Source organism: Cyprinus carpio, chromosome A16 (genome assembly GCF_018340385.1).
Source record: "Cyprinus carpio isolate SPL01 chromosome A16, ASM1834038v1, whole genome shotgun sequence".
Lineage (NCBI taxonomy): Eukaryota > Metazoa > Chordata > Actinopteri > Cypriniformes > Cyprinidae > Cyprinus > Cyprinus carpio.
In genome coordinates, this window is record NC_056587.1 from 14,820,930 (window position 1) to 14,841,814 (window position 20,885).

Consider the following 20,885-nt stretch of genomic DNA (forward strand, 5'->3'; position numbering starts at 1 on the left):
AAAGAAAAGTTTTGATGGTTCTTTGCAGCACCTTATAGGGATACTTCACCAAAAAAAGGAAAATTCGGGTCATCATTTAAGTCATTCTAAACCTGCATGACTTTCTTTCTTTTGTGGAAATTTTGAAAGAATGTTGATAACCAAACAGATTTGGTGACTATTGTCTTCCATTGTACTGACTAAAAAAAATAAATCCAGAGACATTTCTCAAAATATTTTCTTTGCATCCCACACAAGAAAGAAAGTCAATCAGGTTTGGAATGACGTGAACTATTGCTTTGAGTTCTTAATTTGGCTGTATGATTTTTTGGAACTAAAAAAAGTTTTCAAGGCTAAATTCATAAATAATTCAGCATATTGGTGCAAGTTATCATATGTATACAAGAAAAAGTGAAGCTCTCTGGGTTCTTTGAAGCAGGTTTACTGAAGAACCACCGAACTTTAAATGGTTTTCTTATGGCACCAGGCTGCAAACACCTTTTAGATGCTTTATTTTTAAGCCAAAGATTCATTAGATAACAAAGCATGTGATCTAATAAGCTTATATCAGCTTCAGATCATCACATCAGAGAGAAAAATACAGGAAGACAGCGATGGGTGGAGCGTACATCAACTTGTTTTCCCTTCCACCAACCGACCGTCTTTCGAATAAAAACATGTTTTTCGGACTTCAGTTGGTTTTGCCCTCTCACTGACCATTAATGCGTGAATGTACGCAAGATATTGATAGTGATGGACCGCACTTCCTGCTCTTTTATTCGCCTGGCTGCCAGCCAGCCAACAACCCTAATTTGGACTGCTGGATGAGCATCAGCTAGACTTAGTAGCTAGCTACAGTGTAGAGAACTACCATGAATATTCATGTTCTGATCCATCACAGGTCTTCACACATATCAATATCTTCATTATATAGGTGCAAATGATTATGCCACAAGTTTAAACAGGCCGTGGCATCACGTGTGTTTGACAGCTAAAATCGCTGGAGGTTCTCTTCACTCTGCTCCCATCATTCCCCTCCCCTTCCACTATTTATTGGCTTTTGAAGTTAAGGGCACTGTGTAAATTATTCATTTTCTTGTGTGCAGCTCACCTCTCAGCCAGGCCAGCTTCAACAAGCTGAGGTAGGAGTGGCACTGTTTGTTGGTTGTTCAGTGTTGTGCATGTATGTGTGTGTGTCTGTGGGGGTGGTTTCAAGCTCTTGTGTGTTAATCTCATTGCCAAGCACTCAACTACCGATATCCCTCAGCTCTGAGAACACCAGTCTCTAGCATAAGCAACCTATGGGTAGATGGAGGCCACTGAACATGAGCTATCCAGGTGAGGTCATCCAAGTATGTGCTCCGAATGTATCCAGAGAGCCGTGGCAGAATCTTTTGGCAGGTTAAGACAGAGCAGACTGAGAAAGCCATGTGGGTTTTGATATCGCCTGCTAGAGATTACTATCACACTGGCAAGTGACGTACGACTGTGCAACATTTCCCAAACATCAGCGAGAAACATTGTTTCTGAGATGTGAAACAGTACTAGGTGAACTATAAAGCTGTAAAAACACTGAGTGAGGGCTGGAAGTGGTCAAAACCAGTATCACAGATGGTGGAAACCAACCCTGCACCCTCTGGCACACAAGTGTGTTGCCGCTCTAAGCATTCAGAATATTCTAGGAGCCTGACAGACACATTTTTTATATTTGTAGCATGTTTGGCTAAGAGACTGGATGCCACTGGGTTTGCTGGATGCTCTTGAATTCTAAATATACTCGCTGTGATCACAAAGACTGAAAATCATAGTTGGGGTTCTGTTTCTTGATATATCTTGATGGTCCTCAGATGGAACAGATATGAGGTGTTTAAGGAATTTTCCGGATTCAATACAAATTAAGCTACCACTGAAAATTTTTTTAATTCTCAGTTGGTTTGTAAAAATCACGTTTACAATAACAATGCCCTTACACTGGAAGTGTATGATAAACACTATTTCCAAAGTTTTTTGTTTTTTTTTGGTTGATTCATCATGTTTTTTGTTTTTTGTTTTAAAATCAAAATGTCTAGTAAAATGACTTTTCGGTGATGTATTATTGACTTCTCAAATGAGGTGGCGTTTACACAACAGTTTTCAACTAAAAGCAGAAAACTGTTCATTTACACAACAGCTTTTTGAGGGCCTCAAAATGCATGTTTTTGAAATTGACAATTATTGTCTCTGTGTAAATTACAAAATAGCAAATTTGAGTTTCTTTACAAAGTGACATTGCCAACTGGACTGGCATGCCTAATGCATGCATAATGCTTTTTAAAAAATGCAAAACACTTTTCTGTTTTTAGTACATCGTTGCCATGTAAACACACCCTGAATCTGGTCCTTTCTTATAAATGACTGCATGCCATTTGTAGGTTTTTCCCCTGAAGGATGTAAAAACTGTGGCACTATCAAAACAACAGTAGTTGATTATTTTCGGCCAGCCCAACATAGCAACAATAGCTCAACCAATGGTGTGAGCTTGGGGCGGGGCAATCTTTTTAATCTGACCAATGACAAAATGGGAAGGGCTCAGAAAACCTGTTTGAAAACAGACCTTCATTTGTGATTCTGTTACAGGGCGCTAATGGCATAGAAATAACACCCTTTTCACCTATAAACATTGACCTGTTCCAAAACATTGTGAGGTGCATTTGACAGAATCCTAAACGGGAAAGCCAATATTGCTGATTCCCAAGAAATCTTAATCCTATAAGGTAGTGCAAATCCAAGATGGTGGATAAGGAGTTATTATTTATTCAGCACTGAAAACAAATAGTTCATTCTAATAAAAATGGGTTATTTTACCCAATGTATTTTGAGTTGTATATTAGGATACTCTTAGTTTAGCAACATGTTAGTATCAACGTGTACTAAATGGTGCGCCGTGAACATGGAAGATATTAATGTTATATGAAATCAGTTTTGAAAGTAAAACGAAACTATTTCAACAATGTGAGGGGTGTGCTTGCTTACAGTCGAACTCTATTTCTTCATAATATCTTCATTTTAAGCAAAATCTTGATGACATCTAGATAGCGCAGCCTGAGTAAAACCACTGGGTTTTTTTTTGGAAGGGTACAGAACACTTCAGCATATTTAATCAAAGTACGCAGAATTGAAGATCTGATGCAAGCAGACTCAGTCTGACTAAAATCTGGACCTGTTGTAATCAAGCAAATGAAACTCCAAAATGTTTCTAGCATGTTTGTTCGGCTAGTATGATGGAGAGGGGTTTTCCACACTACACACTACAGAGGGATTTGTAAGTCACATGACTCTGTTATTCTCACTGTATTCGTGTACCGTAGTGTGCACACATACGTTTACTATTTGGTCAATGTGTTGCACCCTGAAAGACACCTTCCTGTTTTTTGAAAATGTGGTAAGATTTACAGTATGTAACATCCCCTCCACTCAGCTCTATACGTGTACCCGTTACAGTCAGTGAAAACCGCCACAAGTTCACTTTCACTATGGCTGTGGTACTTAGAAACAAATTAATTATTGACGTTTGTGTTGATTTTGATTTATTATATTTTACTTTTTTTTTACTACATTAATTTACTGACCAAACATAACTTTTATATCGTTCAAACAAAACATTATGTATTTTGTTTAAAATATCTTCAAGACCAAAGAACATAGTATCAATATAAAGTTGGACCTTGTGCTGGTCTATATGCTTTTCAGCCAGCAAGCTTAAAAATAATAGATCAAAAGAAACCGATTAAGCTTGTGCTGCCCCTAAGTGGTTGATAAAAGTAGTGAACCAGCACTTTACATAAACACAGTAGAAATCAGCTGAAAGTCTACAGGTATAAGCAAATAAAGGTGTTTAAAATTCAGAAAATGTAATGTCTTGGCAGCAAAATTTGAGATCTAATTGGTTTAAAATCCCAATTTTTGTAATTTTACTTTATAGCAATAAATCTATAAAGTATAAGTTTCTAATAAAGCCATTTTTGCAATAAAATATAATAAAATATATTATGCATTCCATAGAAATTAACCAGACATCATTAAACTAAGATCTGAGTCAAAGACAGGTGGAAAAAAAACAATAACAACGGAAGAAAAGCTCCATATTTTTTAATTGAAGCTTAGAGTATAACGCTGTCAACGTATGCACTCTAAAAGTGTAAAAAGTACAAATAACAAAGACAGTGTAAACAACACGATATAAAATACAGGCAGAGTGTATAATAGCAGTATGTAGCAGTAGGTGCGGTCATACTAGACTTCCTGTCATGCATCTGAACTCATGAATGCAAGTTAACTAAAAAGTTGTGTGCTTTGTTTTGAACTGCTAATTGGAATGACACAAGACATTTGACAAACAGAGGATCTAAATGTCAAAGATTGATCTTTTGGCCAAATGCAATGCAAAAAATTTAAGAAAAAAGGTATTTGTCAGTTATAATAGATTGAAACAGATGGTATAGAGAGTGACATTATATCCTGTTGGCCATATTTGTTCTCAGGTAATTTTGCATGCACCAAGTCTGGTGTGACCGCATCTTAATTCCTAAACACGTTATGTGTATAAAGTATGGAGGATGAGTGATGGTCTCTGAGGTGTCAGTCAGGAGTGATTCCTGGCATGATGGGGGAGATCTAGTGTTTATCTGGAGTTAATTGAAGAAAATGAGTCTTGTATAAAAAAGCCATACAAAACACCCTTAATGATGTAGGGTGAAAAATATATAATTAAATGTATGTCATAAAAATCAAGGCCTCAAAACGGCCTTTATACTGTCTACTTCACTGCTTCAGTAAAGTCTGAACATGTGAAATGTTCTGATACGGTACCGTAACCGTAAGTGTAATGTGAGAACAACCGCAAGGATATCAGTCATAAAAACAGATTGTAACAGTGCTATAATTAATAACAGAATGCATTAAAACCTGGAGAAACGAACTATTGAACAAAAGGAAGGTAAAAGAGATGGGCGGAGCTTGAAAGCTTGCCGACACCTGCTACAGTACTGGGGGACACAAAGATCCCAGCATGCCATGCATCTTGAAATGTGCTTGGAAGGGGTAAAGGTTGAAACCCATTCAAGTGCCATAAAGAAAGTTCAACGGCCCTGTTTTAGTCTGTCAATGTGAAAGGTGAGTTTAAGGGCAGGACCCAACTTCAGCCCCATGTATTTCATCATGACGTCACTGCGGAGCAGGAGAAGAGCTTTGCCGTCAATTTCCTGCAACAGAACAGTATCATGCAAACAAGACAATGTTTAGCGTTTTATTGCACTAACAATAAAATCTTCTTATGAACATCTTTCATGTGTAAAAGGGTACTGGACACAAAATCTGTATGTCCAAAAACGTTTTCTCATGACACTGTTGGAACTTTGTCAGAGGCTAAGATTCATCTTTAAATTAATGAATCGACCATCGATAAGCAGAGTACATTAAACAACACAAGACCGCATCCCTTCAACAGATTACACATTTTACAGTCCCTTAAATGTCTTGGATGGTAAAATAATTATCAAAAACTGAAGTGTGCTCCAAGCTCATGTTTGAAGGACATGAATGTGAAGGACTCTTATGAATCAAACTAAACACAAGAGACAATAATAAATAATAATACGGTATCACAATAACTCAATCTCTCTCTCTCTCTATTCCAGGTATCTTCAGTTTTTAAACTTGCACAAATAAAATTAATACCATATGTTCCCTCCTACAGACCCCCCCCCCAAAAAAAAATCTCAGAATAAATCATTTATCTCTGATTCATTTACTTATCAGCAAAACACTAAAATACTCAAGCCATGTTTTAATTAATATTATTAGAGGTCAACTGATAATGGATTTGACTCAACTCATACAATAATGTGTTTAAAGAAAGACAATAAATGGATTATAATGCTGATAATACCAAAATCTATATAATGAATGTGTTATTGTTCTTAGCCTTTCCTTCCTGTGACGGGGCGGCCCAAAATTCAAGGCCCAAGAGTTTTTTATGAAATCAAAATACCAATAATAGCTAGAAAACATTTTTATGGATAAGGTGGGGGTTTTGATTAAAAACAAGTATACATTAAATTACAAAATTAAAAAGCATAAAGTAAACAATGATAATTCACTAACAGTATTTCTTAAGCAACTCTGAATGTGCAGCACTCATTTTAATTAAATGAAATAATCATCTTTTAAAGTTTACTAATCCCATTAGGGCTGTTTAGCACTTCATGTTTTTCCATCCCTGGACTTTTTATGACCTTAAATTTGTTAAAAATTTTAAGATAATGTTAAAGTCCTACAAAATAAAAAAGAGAGACTTTTTAGGGACCTGCGGGAACCCTGTATTCCTCACTTACATGTTTGCGGAAGAGGTCTGCGTGGGGTCCGAGTTGAGGGTCGATATCTCTGATGAACTGCATAACGTCCTCCACTGTCCACAGGTTGGGGTCTTGTCCACTGGGTCGTGGGCTTTCTCTCGAGCTCAGAAAACGCTCTGAACCTGAACGGCAATCATAAGATATATCAGGGAAAAAAGTTTTTGAGGTTCATAAATTGTTCATATAATTGTCTTCAGGATTTACAGTGGGGTCCAATTTTGTTCTATTTTACATCTTTTATTGTAAATAATTTGCTCATTACAAATTATATTAACAGCATTTTGGGTGAAATTGAAAAATGACTGAATTGCTTTCGCTTTAACAGCAGCACTCAAACTGTATGGACTCTACAAGTCTGTGTAAAACATCCAGAACATCTGACCTTTTGCATATAGGAGTCAATGTCACAAATCTGCTTACGTTTGATTAGTCACCTAGAAATAATCCTACAGTTTTAAGGTTTAAATTAGATTTAAAATACAAGATGTTCACTGTGGTTTTGTGGACTTGACGTTGAGTGGAAATTATCCTCAGCCATGGGCTAGTTTGTGTACCTGTTGAGCCTAGACGATGTAGTTTCCCCGATGAGTTGCTACTTTGAGAAAGGGAACGCATTGCTAAGCCATGTCCAGGGGACAAGTGGGTTTTCTCCAACACCTCTGAGCTGCCAACCCCATTCTCCGTCAGGAAGGGCTCTGATCAAACACAATGATAAAAAAAACACCCCATTTAACAAATGCAAAGAGAGCCAAAAGACATTAGAGTTGACTAATTTAATGCTGTTTTAGCAGTGGAACAGTGTGAAATACCTTCTAAGGAGAGACGGTGGTTTTTAGGTATTTTGTGCGGTGCAGAGTTGCTGTTGTAGGCATCATGTTGGAAGAATCTCTTAGTGCCCCGACCAGGGCCAGAACTCAGACTTTCAGCAAAGTTTCTCCTCTCTACAGCACACACAAGGCTCTCTTTTAATATCTAGACAATGGTAATATCAAAGAATGCACAAAATATAGTAATGAGCGACAGTAGATGTCTTTGTACACATGAATGCTGACCTGTGTACGTCCGGCTGTCATAGTGAACTCCTCCCACAGGGACGGGCTGACTGCCGAACAATGGGTCGCAATGCAGGTTGTGACACAGTTTCTCCAGGAAACGCAGCACATACGTCACACTGTTCACTGCCGGCAGTGTTAGAGTGTGGTGCTGCTGCTCAAAGTAGGCTGTAAAAGTCAAATAGCCATTAATTCAGTGGTCACTGTTAGTCTATGATCACTAAACTAAGATTAATTGCAAGATTAATTTAAATTAAACCAAATTTGCAATATGGCTTAAATTGCAAAGGTTGTAACTGAATTAAAAAATATATATGTGCTGTGTTTCAGAGTGAATTGCGACACTGTGTATGCCATACAAACCCATGAATATTAGTACTGTAGAATAAAATTACTTTATCTTAAATAGGCTTTTTACAGTGAAATATTACAATAGGGAAGTTTTTTCATTTGTAATAATAACATTATTATTATTATTACTGCAATTAAATATTTTCCCCAAATTGTGCAGCACTAATAAGAAGTATTAGCTTTGTGTGGGTCGGTGCATTCTGACCAGATATGAGCTCTCCTCCGTGGCCTGGTTTGAGGCAGGAAAAGATTGAGCTCTGGTTATGTGCGCAGTCAACACAGGCCTGAACACACTGCTGCAGCACAGAAGAAGCTCGGCCCGGGCCAAAGTGATCTGGCAGTGACTGGATACGGCGTGCATCCAGATGGGGACCCACTTTCCCGTACTTATTCAGATACACACATACTGAGACACACAAATAATTGCAGGGAAGATGTTAGCAAAGATACTAAGTGACAAGGACTGAAATATTTATTTGGGAAAAGATCTGAGACACTTTATAGTACCTGTAGGGGCCTGTAGGGCAGCGCTGGGAATGGTGGCATTGTCCAGCGGAACTGAGCTGGTGTCTGGCTCTGGAGTGCTACTGCTTGGTGAGGTTGGCATAGGGTTGGGTCCCAATCTGGGTTTTCTCTGTATAAAAATAATCATGGTCTGTATAAATAATGGCACCTTATAGTTATCACTTTGATTTCTAATATTAGTTTCTAGCATTAGTCTGCTGAAGAGTCGCACCTTGCTTCCAGGTTTAGGGCCTCTCTTTTTTGGGATCTTGATGGGTCTGTTGGGCTCTGCTGCGCTTTCTGGGACCAACTGGCTGGCAGTTTGCCTCTGGGTTTGCTGATAGGTCTACCAGGTCCTCCGATTGTTTCTTCAAGCCACGCTGTCCTCTTGGCCCAGCTTAGCTAGAAGATGACATAAATATAAATATATGACACATTCAAACTCCAGTTAATACATTAAAATCTGATTTACCTTTAACATTTTTACAAGCTAACATTCACCTTATCATTAACCCAGCAAAACAGATAAAAAAACTAAATGGACAGGTTACCGTCTACCCATTGCCTCTATATCTCATTCACGCAAAGCAAACTTAACAAACTTCGACCTCCTAAACTTACATCAAACATTGTATTTACCCAGCGTGCTGTTACTGGTGGATATAACCACAGCTAGCTTATATGATGTTGATTTACGTCTTAAATTTTTAAAGCATCAGAATGTGTTTTTGCATTTAAAAACCTGAGATACAGTGTAGTGGAATGAAAAAACCTCGAAAAGTCTAAAGAAAAAAAAGAAAAACATTTAACAAAAGTTCTTTCAACTTCAATGCTGGGTTTTTAGAATGTATGTCATGTGTGATATGTGAGCGCAATGGTCAAATGCATCCGTGTAGCGCATGTTTATTTGAAAAAGCTGTGCCGTGAAATGCAAAAATGTGTTTTGTTTGATCAGCCCCGTTTCTTTGCATGACGTAAAAACCCAGGTATCAAATCCCTAGGAACGGCACAATAGGACATCCCTGATGCAACCTAGCTAGAAAATGATTTCTGAGCAAATCTGAAGATTGTCAGCCTTCATGTTTTAAAAGAATTTTAATGATTGAGATGATCAAATACAATGTATAGAATAGCATGTTCCTCAGGTTGGTGTAATTAATCTCTCTTGTGATTCCTCAGTAAAATTAAGACCCTAATGGCGCCCATGCTATTGACTGCTGAAACTTTATTGTGATGACTCTAAATACATTTATACCTTGCTTCCTGGTTTGGGGCCTCGTTTCTTCGGGATGTTAATAGATTCTAGTTCCTTTCCAGTCTGGCTTGTCTGGGAACCAAGTGTTCCTTTCTGACCCCAGGGCCCAGATAGTTTGTTTTTTTTGCGGCCAGGCTTACGTTTCTTCTGGGGTGGGGGTCTGCCTGGCGTAGGTGGCATGCCTGTCCCCTCTATGCCACCCTCTGGTAGGGCACTAAGTGCACCTATCGTCTTTGGTAACCCAACTGCAAAAAAAAAAAAAAAAAAAAAAAAAAAAAAAAATAGGGAAAGAAAATACAGCTTAAATAGGGCAATAAGCCACAACGTGCGGCAACAAACTTAGAAGCAGAAGACGAGAAAGGCAGGCTTTGTGTGCAGAGTTGACCCATTTTTCTTTGAGCCATCTTAGTTGTGTTATACAGTTTTGGTGCTACTAGCCTCTGAAGAGCTACAGAGATGAAAAGAAAATGTGAGAAAGAGAGTGCACAAGAAAAGAGGAAGAGAAGAGAAAGAATGAAATACCGAGAGAGTAAGAGATCCACAAATCACACATTGAGATTCTTGAAAACAAAAAAATACTAGAATGAAAAGTTTGCAAACTTTAACTGCATTGAACATTTATCAAAATTCCTTATCAACAAAAAAACTAGAATAACCAAAAAAAAAAAAAAACACCAGAAGAATTAAATGATCAAATTCAAGCTAAAGACAGCAATCACAAACAAACACACTTCATAGCTTTACAGACCTGTTAGGTCCAGGATTGCAGTTTGTATTCATCCAACTCAGAGAAATGAAGACTGTACGATCACTGAACAAGGGTCTGCTCCTGATCTTGCACTGCATGTCAATTTGTGGCATCTTATTCTCTGAGTCAATTCACTTCCTTCCTGTCCCTTTAGTTTCGTTCTGCTCTCTAAAGCCTTAAAGTCTGCAAATAGTGACACAACGACCGTCTTTCTAGTACCGTTAACCCTGAAAGTCTTTCATGCACAAATATGGTTTTTGTTTCGGCTCTTTCCCAGACTGATATGTTTACTCTTTTTTTCCCCCAGTTTCTGTTAAAAATAAAGACACTCACAAATAAAACACTACAAAAACTCACTTACCCCGACTAGCTGTGAAGTTTAGTGTGTGTTTAGAGGCCTGACAAGATTTGTCTTCCTCTGCCAAACGCACTGGTCTTGCGTTGTCTCTTTAACCCTCTTCTCTCACCCCACTCAAACAGTCACACCAGCTCTTTAATGTGAGGCCTACTATTGGGCACAGGGTTTGCAGCCGTGCCAGCTGAGTGGATGCCAACCCCTTGTAAACCAAAACTCCCATGTTCTCTCTGATCAAATGCCTTTATTGTTTAAAGGAATAGTTCACCCAAAAATGAAAATTCAGTCATGATTTGTTCACCTTCATGTCACTCGACACTTTTTGTGTGAATTATCCCTTTAAAAATCCTGTTTATTTCACCTCTCTATTTTCCATTTCTCTACCCAGACTATTTTTGTCTCTTCTTTGTTTCATTTATTCTTTCTCTACTTCTGTTGTGTCACATTTGCATCGTTAAAGTAACATCTATTTCGCACTGAATTAAACTTACCTGGCTAATGTAAGTTTCGATAGGTACTCTTAAGTTGCTTCAGTATAAAAAGATGCACTATGAACATTCATGTATTGTGCATAAATAATGTATAATAAGCTTCATGCAATGTAAATAAATGCAAATTGCATAAAGTCATTTTCCATTATGTCACAGATTCTGCTTAATAACACCCCTCTCATTTATCATACAACAACTGGTACAACTCTCTCAAAAGTTTGGGATAAGATTTTTATTTATTTATTTTTCCCCCAAGGCTGCATTTATTTGACCAAACAGTAAAAACAGTAATTTTATAAAATATAACGGTGAAAAAAACTTGTATTCTATTAAACCTACTTGAAAATGTAATTTATCAAGTCTTTGACCCTTAGTGTCAAGTGATCCTTCAGAAATCTTTCTAATAAGCTGATTCACGGCTCAAAATTATTATTTATTATTAGCAATGTTTAAAACAGTTGTGCTGTATTTGTGTGTGATACATTTTGCTCAGCATACTTTCATGAACTTATTGACCCCTAACATTTGAACTAGGGCTACACGATGTGTCGTTTAAGCATCGATATCGCGATGTACGAATCCACGATAGTCACATCGCAGTCTTAGTTGATCCGTTATTCATTAACTGTACGGGCCAGCTGCTCCCCGGCCCTTGACGAATGTGATTCGCGGATTAATTGCACAGCTTAACCATCATAGAGTGAAAGTTTATCATTTGCATGTGTTTTTAAGTCCTGTCAGTTTAACAGGGCGCATATAAGAACGAGCAGCACGCGCGCTCACCTTCACCGTCTTCAAACAACACGAGCGCTGTCTTGCTCTCTCCCTCGGGCATATTAATCAAAATCAATTGACACGATGGAGTCAAAAAAAAAAAAAAAAAAAACTATCCAGTGATGAAATGTTTTCTGTGTTGTCAAATCTTGTGCGATATCCTAAACTGCCGAGATAATTACACAACGCGTGCCGTACACGTCTGATTCGCGAACTAATGATTCCTTTGAACCGATTCAATTTAATGAATGGGTTAAACAACTGACCTGTCCAACACTGAACTCACGAGATATCTGAATTGGTGTATAAAAAAAATCTGTAACACTTTACAGTAATGTTCTATTTATTAAACTATTTAACTACATTATTTAACATTTACTATTACTAAACTGCCCTTCTACAAAATTGTTAATTTCAACATTTGGGCTATAGCCTTCATTGTTGAAATCAAAAGTTGTACAGTATTTGTTAACATAGTTAATGCACTGTGAAGTAACATTACCAAACAATGAACAGCTGTGTTTTTGTAAACTAAGATAAACAAAGATTAATAAATATAGTAACAAAAGTATTGCTCGTGGTAAGTTCATGTTAGTTAATATGTTAACAATTCAAACCATATCCTAAAGTTACAAACAAATAATTTACTCTAATTTAAATAACACTCTGATGTTTAAATCATTTAAAATGAGAATGTAAGTGTGCTCACCCCATATTTGTTTGTAATAAAAAATTAGATTAGATTTCATATCGCAATATGTATCACAGAAAAATAAAATATCGCAATGTCATTTTTTCCCAATTTCGTGCAGCCCTAATTTGAACAGTAGTGTATTAGCATTGGCCTCTTTATTTCATGTCTTCTGTTGTTGTAAATCTTGCCTCCACCCTTCCCTGTATATGAATGCCAATGTAAACTCGTCAGAATGAGAAAATCTGAATTCATACTGAGTAATCCGCACCTTTAGTGCCTGGCGGCTGCAGGTTGTCTCCAGTAAGCGCGCACCAGCCGACTGGGAAGATGTCTCTGGAATCATAGCGGCAGTAGTAATCAAAAGCGCCCCGCCAGCCATCGAAGGTGATCAGAACCTCCACACCCCGAAGCGCGCCCACTGTGGCAGGACAGATGAAGTGAGGATTCTTCCTGTCCACTGCCTCCAGCTTCATGCCCACTTGAAAACTGTTTTGTTCTGGGGCTGGTGGTTCTTGTTAAGGGCCAAGGAGATGACGGAAAAGTAAGTGTAACATATCAGACAAAAAGTAAAGAAATGAAAGGAAAACTTATACACTTTGCTTCTGTTACCCTCAAATTACCAGAACATGCTAAAATAATCCTTGAACAAAAATTTTAAACTTGACCTTTAAACTACTGTGCGTGTTTGTGACAAATACCTTGTGAAAGATTCGGGCTGGGGCCATTTCTGCTCCGTTGAGTGTTTTTAATAAGAACATGGGCCATGATGATGCGTTCAGACGAAACCCTAGAGAAGAACACAGAACATTCACATTCAACTATCACTCCATTTTTATCAAAGCACATTTTTATAATGTCACGGAAGTTGCCTGAAATATGAGACAGTGTTTTGACTAAAAATGTTTTTGTATAATTTCCTCTTTCGACTCATTAAAAACATGTAAAGTAGCTAAATTCAAAAGATCATGTCATGAAGACACTATATGCACACAAGCTATTGAGGTAAAAGCTGAAAAATGTGTCATTGTAAATAGAATCAAGTTTTTTTAATGTGAAATTCAAAGATCTGGAATGCAAAAAAAAAAAAAGAAAAAAAAAAGTTGAATAATTTTACATTTAGTCATTTTGCAGACTTTTATCCAAAGTGACTTACAATTGGGGGAATAATTTGTTGTATTTCTCACCTAGTGGTGGCTGCAGCATGCCTCCGTTCTTCTCGCAATTCCCAATAGGCTGGATTTCTGAGGAGTCCACCAGGCGCCAGAAATCATTCTTGTTGTCGCTACCATCCAGTCGCAGGCGGAGGCGGGAGCCCGTCAGGCCCACCACAGTTGCGATGCAGGTGGATGTAGTGTTTCTAGGATCCTGAGCTTCCAGCTTCATGCCAGCCTTAAACTCATTCACTGGAGGAGTCGTACTCTGAAAATAAGCATCTTTTTTTTTCTTAACGTGGAAGTGGAATCAGGTATGACATTTATAAATGGTCAAGAATGATTATGTTTTCCTCATTTGCATGTGTGCATGGAAAGACTTACCTGTCTGAAGCAGTGAGGAGGAGCAGCAATTGCTCCGGTCTCTTTTAGGTACTTCTCCCAACTAAAATGTCCTTAAAAATAAAGATAAACATGTCAGCATCAAACAGATTCTGGATTTTGTTTTCATCAAGAATTAGCAAGCCTGTCTAACAACATGACAGTTAACAATGAGATATAATCTAAACCGGAATAATAATCAAAAATGTCTACTGAAACGTCTAGGAGATAACTTAGTATAATGCTGAAGGTGTCCCTGTTTAGGTATCTGACTCAAAGTAGCTATTTAACTGTAGTGAGTTTGATACCTTGGTACTGTGATGGGACACGAGAGGGGCGACCACTGCGGGCATGCTTGATCCGTTTGCCATCTTTCCACTCAATAGCTACTGGAAGAGAGAACACTTCAATATCACTACATTTATTATTAAACCTGAATCATAAGTCAGAATACATCACCTGATAACGTTCATTATCAAAATTCTGTCAAAATGCTTGTCTTGGTGAGAATCCTCATAAACAGTCGGTTATGTCTTAAATGAACAGTCAGGAGAAAATCAGATGTGTGTCAATATTAGATGAGTGCATTAGGTCACCCTAATATACCTGCTTCTGTCTGTGTGCTTAATGATAATTAAATAACAAAAGAAAACAAAACAAAAAAAAAATCACTACTTTTGATTGGATACATTTTCTAACTAAATTTTTACAGTAAAAATCTGTGCATGTGATTACTTAAGTAGTTCTTCCCTGAATACTACTTAGACCTGAAGAAAAAACAGTTTATTTTATTTACATCTTTGTTGTATTGTATTCATTACTATTGCTTGTAATTTGTTTATTACTTAGGCTAGTATATTTTGCTGTGATAATAGCATAGAGTTTTGAAAATTTCACTGGTACAAAGTTAATAAAAAGCTGATAAAGTAAAAGTTGTTAATAAAGTTGGTTTATTATTCTAATAAATATGGTATAACCATATTTATTAGAATACATGATCAAGAACCATGGAAACAATATATTTTTTTAATTAGAAAGATTACAAAAATTATAGACTTTTTATTTTATTTAAAAAAATTGTTTATGTGACAATCTGACATAATCATAGTAACATACTGTAACATTATACGTTCATTATTATTTACATTTGTTTAAAAAACACATAACATTTATGGAAGTAAATAGATATTAACATACTGAACAAATAAGAGTCTCACCTTTCTGTGGTACAGGTTTCTTCATGATCCAGCTTATCCCAACCTCTCTGCAAAAGACAAACACAAAACTGAGATTTTTAACCTGTTTCTTACACCAGTGTCTGTTTAAGATGCTTCGATCTGGCCTGTCTGTCTCTCAGCTGTCACGGGTCTCTCGGTCTTTACATACTGAACCGTTAACCACGAACCCCTGCCAGCTATATTGCCCAAAGGAAATTAGCATGGACATCGATAACACAGCTGGCCAGAAGGTCATTCTTCTTACATAAACTGAATAATTTACCATTTTCCTGTCTGGGATGACCCAAAGGGTCGTTGGGTCAGACGCTTAACAAGCAGCAATGACTCAAAAGGTCAATGTGAAGTGGTAAACAACAAGCGACATGATTACATATTACCATATTAAACTGAAGAACATGACAAAATAATTGTAAGAAAATAATAATACAAACGCAAACATCCCGTTAAACCACGCGCACCGTTTTCCAGCAGTCAACGAAATTTGAATACAAGTTATTCTTCTCGCGAGCATCTGATCATTTCTGTTTCCACAACGCCCTCTTTTATGACTAAATGCAGACTAAATGAAAGAAAACTAACTGTATGGGTACAGATACCTCAAAAGATGGCTCCCTGTCTCCCAGTTTTCCAGTTCTCTGTTCAAAAGCAGAGCGCGCCTTTGAGCGCCAAACACACAGTCCCTCCCTCTCCATAAATGACAGCGCAGTAGCGGCGGGATCTGATTCATCCCGGTGACTCGAATCTTTTGAATCAGTTCATCAGCAAAGATTCTTTCGTACTACAAAAAGGCCGGAAAGCAGCTACGCGCTTGAAAAGGGGGGGTAATCTGAGTCGATACGTGGAAATGGACAATTCATTCACTTAAGCGATTCATTTACAAGCCAAACACCACTACAGCCTCATTTCACTGGGACGCTAACGTTACAGTCTTCCGACTCGAAAACTCTAGCAAAAGCGTATTATTTATTCTCTTGTACATTTAAAATCACGTCAAACTATCCAGGAATGATTTAAGTGCATTTATCGATATAAAACAATAAACTTTTAGGAGCACAGCATAGAAAACTCCACTCTGTCTCAAGCCCGCATCAAATATACTGCTATGCTACGTAGCATCATGCCATGTTTCGTATCGCATATTTCTTCAACTTCATATTTCTTTACGATATACTGACCTTGATCACAAGAAACATATACGTTTTGTGTTCTCTTATTATAAGGCACCACTTCACCTCCAATGCTTATACAACAAGCATTAGCTAAAGGCTAACCTATAGCAACTCAATGAGTCACTTTTGTGTTTTTTTTCCTCTACATTTAACAAAACTCAAGTTATAAAGTGATGTAATATTTGCTAGGCAATTATTACGGACGGAAGGAAGGGGACTGTTTACCTTGCGGAGAAAGGTTTTTGTGTGATTGCTCAAGTGTGAGGGTTAGTGTTTATCCGCCATGTTTTAGTGCGCGTGTAGTCTTGTGTTTGTGTGAGGAGAGGGGAGGGGCTGCACGCGACTGTGCGGGACGATTTTAGACTCGTATCAAATGGGCCAAGAAGGCTACTGCAAGCTATCTGTTCTGTAGTGTGTAAGTTTGTTCACCACAGTGTTTGGAATAAACAATGAACGAGTTGTTTCATTTCTTTTATTTATCTGAACGGCTTAACAATAACTAAAAAAACATTCAAAAATCCTGGCCAGTTACTTGCAGAATACATTAAATAAATATAATGTATCATAAAATTATTAAATACGTCATGTAATGTTGCAATAAATAAAAAAGTAAAGAGAAGTGTGGCGTATAGTATAACATGTAAGTCAGGTCACTTTTCATTTTACATAAATTTTTTATTTTCCCAATTTTCTGTTATGTAATTAATATTTAATTATATATTTATTTAATCTAGTCTGTTAATATACATGTGTGAAACAGAGTGCATTGTGATTAAAAAAAATATTTGGCATTAGATTTTTAAAAAAATGATATTTTAATTTGTATCACTATTTTGGTCACTATTTTGAGTAATAGGCAACTTCAAGCTGTTGTGCTCGCGCCGCGACAGCGCTTGTGCCCGTTGTAGACATTACTATCCGTCAGGTAATGTTATTATTGCTAACATAGCGGACTCATCGAAAAATACACTGGCATCATCTGTATTAAAGAGAAATGAATCACTTCATTCAATGTTTAACCCTAAAAGGGGCGACGTGTGGAATACAAACATTTAAGAAGCTGTGGGGAGAAGCAGTGAAAGTGTAGTTCTCATTTCATGGTTTCATCTTGAAAGGGTGTTTGCTGTGAATATTTTTAAACGAGGTGACTTTTGTTTCTCCATTCTTTGTTTAGCTCACATGGCCGCCTGTAGTGGGAAATCTCATCTTCCGATAAAAGTTGGTGTAGTTGACATATTTACACACGTTGGAGGGGACTTACCTGTTGTTCAGCATTAGCTAATTAGGTTTACATTTAAATTTTATGTTTGTATCTCAGGGGATATACCCCTTTTAGGGGTATAAATCAAGATATAAAACAAACATATTGACTGTAATTGAAAATAAAAATCTTTTTGTAATCTTTACAAAACATATAGTCGGAAAGGTCTGACAGTCAAGATTCCATATTTGGTGACTGTTTTGTAATAGAAGTCATATTGTGACAGAAAATGATTGATTTGTGACAGAAAACTGCATTAGAAAAATTCAATAGAGTTTGGGTGTAACCCAGTGGTTGTTTTTGGTATAGCGCCCAGACAAAATCTCACAGGAACCACAATTTTTGTGATAGCAACTTCAAATTTGGAACATATTTTGATTTCATAGCAATTTTATATTGCAACATATTTTATAAAATATTTATTTTATATAAAATAAAAACAATTAGTATACTACTTTATCTTTACTGTAAACTTTTATAACTTTTTTAATACATTCTTTTTTTGAAATGCGTTTACTTTAGCAATAATCTGCTATGTGTCTTCTGTAAAAAGAGACCAACCTTAGGTCTGTATTTCAAAGTGTTCAAGAATTACAACCATGCTGTAACAAGCATTGATAAACAAGTGTTCTGTTTCCAGTGAATTTATACACCCAAAGTGGCGACGTATCCTGGAGGATACAAACATTACAATCAAATATAAGAGTTTGGAAAAAAATGATGATTTTTTTTTATTTGAGTCCCAATAAGATGGAAAATAACATTAAATTAATTTTCTGATGTCTCTTTATGGGTTTGCCCTTTTTAGGGTTAAAGGGATACTCCACCCCAAAATGAAAATTTTGTCATTAACCCGTAAAAGCTTTGTTCGTCTTCAGAACACAATTTAAGATATTTTGGATGAAAACCGGGAGGCCTGTGACTGTCCCAACAGTCTCCTCTGTCTCTCCATATCACTGTATGCTGTGTATGCTCTTCTGTTTCATCCGCGCCACAAGGATGTATTTAGCTTTGATTTGAAAGAAAACAGCGCATCCTTGTGGCGCAGATAATACAGAAGAGCATACACAGCACACGGTGATATATGGAGACAGAGGAGACTGTTGACAAAGCAATTGTTGAATAAAGTCGTTATTTTTGTTTTCTTCACTTACAAAAAGTGTTCCCGTCACTTCATATAACCCAGATTGCACGTCTGATGGCAGATGGAGTATTCTGACAACGACTTTCATACCTTTTATGGACCTTGACACTGTTATTTACTTGGCAATCTATGGGACAGTCACAGGCCTCCCGGTTTTCATCCAAAATATCTTAAATTGTGTTCTGAAGATGAACGACGCTTTTACGGGTTTGGAACGACATGGGGGTAAGTCATTAATGACAAAATTTTCATTTTGGGGTGGAGTATCCCTTTAAGTGAATAAAATAGCCTTGACAGTCAAGTTCCACAACTATTGACTTTGTTCTAGCTCATCAGACTTGTGAGCGTGTGTGTGTAGGTGATGCAGGGTTGCCGGTGTTACAAGATTTTTGGTTTCAGTGGGCGGAGCACACATTAATATTTATGAGTTTCCCGGACATGTCCTTGGAACAGAGAATTTCAGTTCACGCTCCCTATATTTAATGATTTTTTTTAAAGGTAAATATATTTCGTGTTATTATCATTTCGTAAGTTTTATTCGTTTACAGTGCACGTTTTGTGCAGTTGTCCCTGACTGAATGATTGCAGGCATTCTTTGTGTAATGTTAGGATAAAGCACAGCAAACTTCAGCTAGTTGTATTCATTGATTTCAGTTATTTGTGCTCTTTATTTGTAGCTTGCTTTGTTTTAAAACTGTCTGTTTTTAATTGTTATTATTTGTTGAATACATCACTGCCTGCAACAAATGAAATAAACCTATATAAACGTATCTGTGGACATTTTTTGTTGTTGTTGTTTTTTATAGTGTTGTTGATCCTTGTCTTAACTTACCCTGTTCAGCATTCTCCATGTTGTCTGGTTGTGAATTGTCTGCTGTCTGGTTGGAAACTATGATACAATCATACACTGGTGCAAAACATGTTTCCAATGTAAAATAGTTAAACATTTTTACAAACAAATATAAATTAACAGATTAAGATTATCATAAGGTTTAAGGTTTCATTTGCACAGTGAAACCAAAAATCCAAGAACACCTGGATGATTACAGCTACACCGGTTCCCAATAGTAGCACAGATCCAGCTACCATTTTAAATATTTATTTTTATGCTTTTCTATTACCTTTTAAGTTTAAAAACTGTCATCTTTTGGCAATGAATGAAATAACGTTCACCACCACATCAGTGGCCTAATAAACATTTTGCAACCTACACTGATGTTATTCTCTGTCATGTTCTTTGACCATGTGTTGCATTATACCCGGATGATATGATGATCATTGATAAAAATGCATGGTCTTGATGCACAACAAACACTCATTCAACATTATTTATAGGCTAAGTCATAAAGTTTCATAAACATAAAAGGAATTTTTTTTTTCTTTTTGCATAAACTGTTCCCTCGTGGTGGAATGACCTGCCCAACTCAATTTGAGAAGCCGAGTCCTTAGCCATCTTCAAAAAAAACACATCCCTTCCATCTTGATTTGACCCTCTAACTCTAGCACTCTCTATTCTAATTCTGTTTGATCTATTTGTTGACTTGACCCTCTAACACTTGCACTCTCTATTTGTTTTCCAACTGCTTGATTTCTTAAAAAAAGGCCTCTAACTCTAGCTTTCTCTACTCTTTTTCTATTCTGTTTTCTTTTTGTTTGTGTATGTGTAATGTGTCTGCTAAATGACTACATAAATAAATGAATAAATAAATAAAAAGGGCCTCTAATTATAAAAAATAAAGTGAAATAAAGATTGGATTGTGGCCTTAATTAGCTTTTGATAAGATGTTGGTCAAATGTGTGTTGGTGTATATGTTTGATATTATGTGAAACAGTGACATTTTGTTTTTAAAAACATGAATTTAGTAGTGATTCACACTCAAAATCCAGGAAAATGTTAGTCATGGATAATGCGATTAATAAAGTAAAGTTTTCCTAAATTTTGAGCA

At 36.8% G+C, this 20,885-nt stretch overlaps 1 protein-coding gene across 1 annotated transcript; it reads right to left on the reverse strand.

Moving 5' to 3' along the window:
* Positions 1–4,091: 4,091 nt before the first annotated feature.
* On the reverse strand, positions 4,092–16,674 carry LOC109105411 (Scm polycomb group protein homolog 1). Its single transcript, XM_042772882.1, is given in 17 exon segments — positions 4,092–5,219; positions 6,351–6,493; positions 6,926–7,066; positions 7,181–7,312; positions 7,424–7,591; positions 7,980–8,180; positions 8,282–8,408; positions 8,511–8,575; positions 8,578–8,680; positions 9,534–9,778; positions 12,864–13,110; positions 13,294–13,382; positions 13,780–14,014; positions 14,131–14,201; positions 14,436–14,516; positions 15,345–15,391; positions 15,962–16,674. Coding segments are annotated over 17 exon segments (2,349 nt in total). The 5' UTR covers positions 16,093–16,674; the 3' UTR covers positions 4,092–5,096.
* Positions 16,675–20,885: the final 4,211 nt, after the last annotated feature.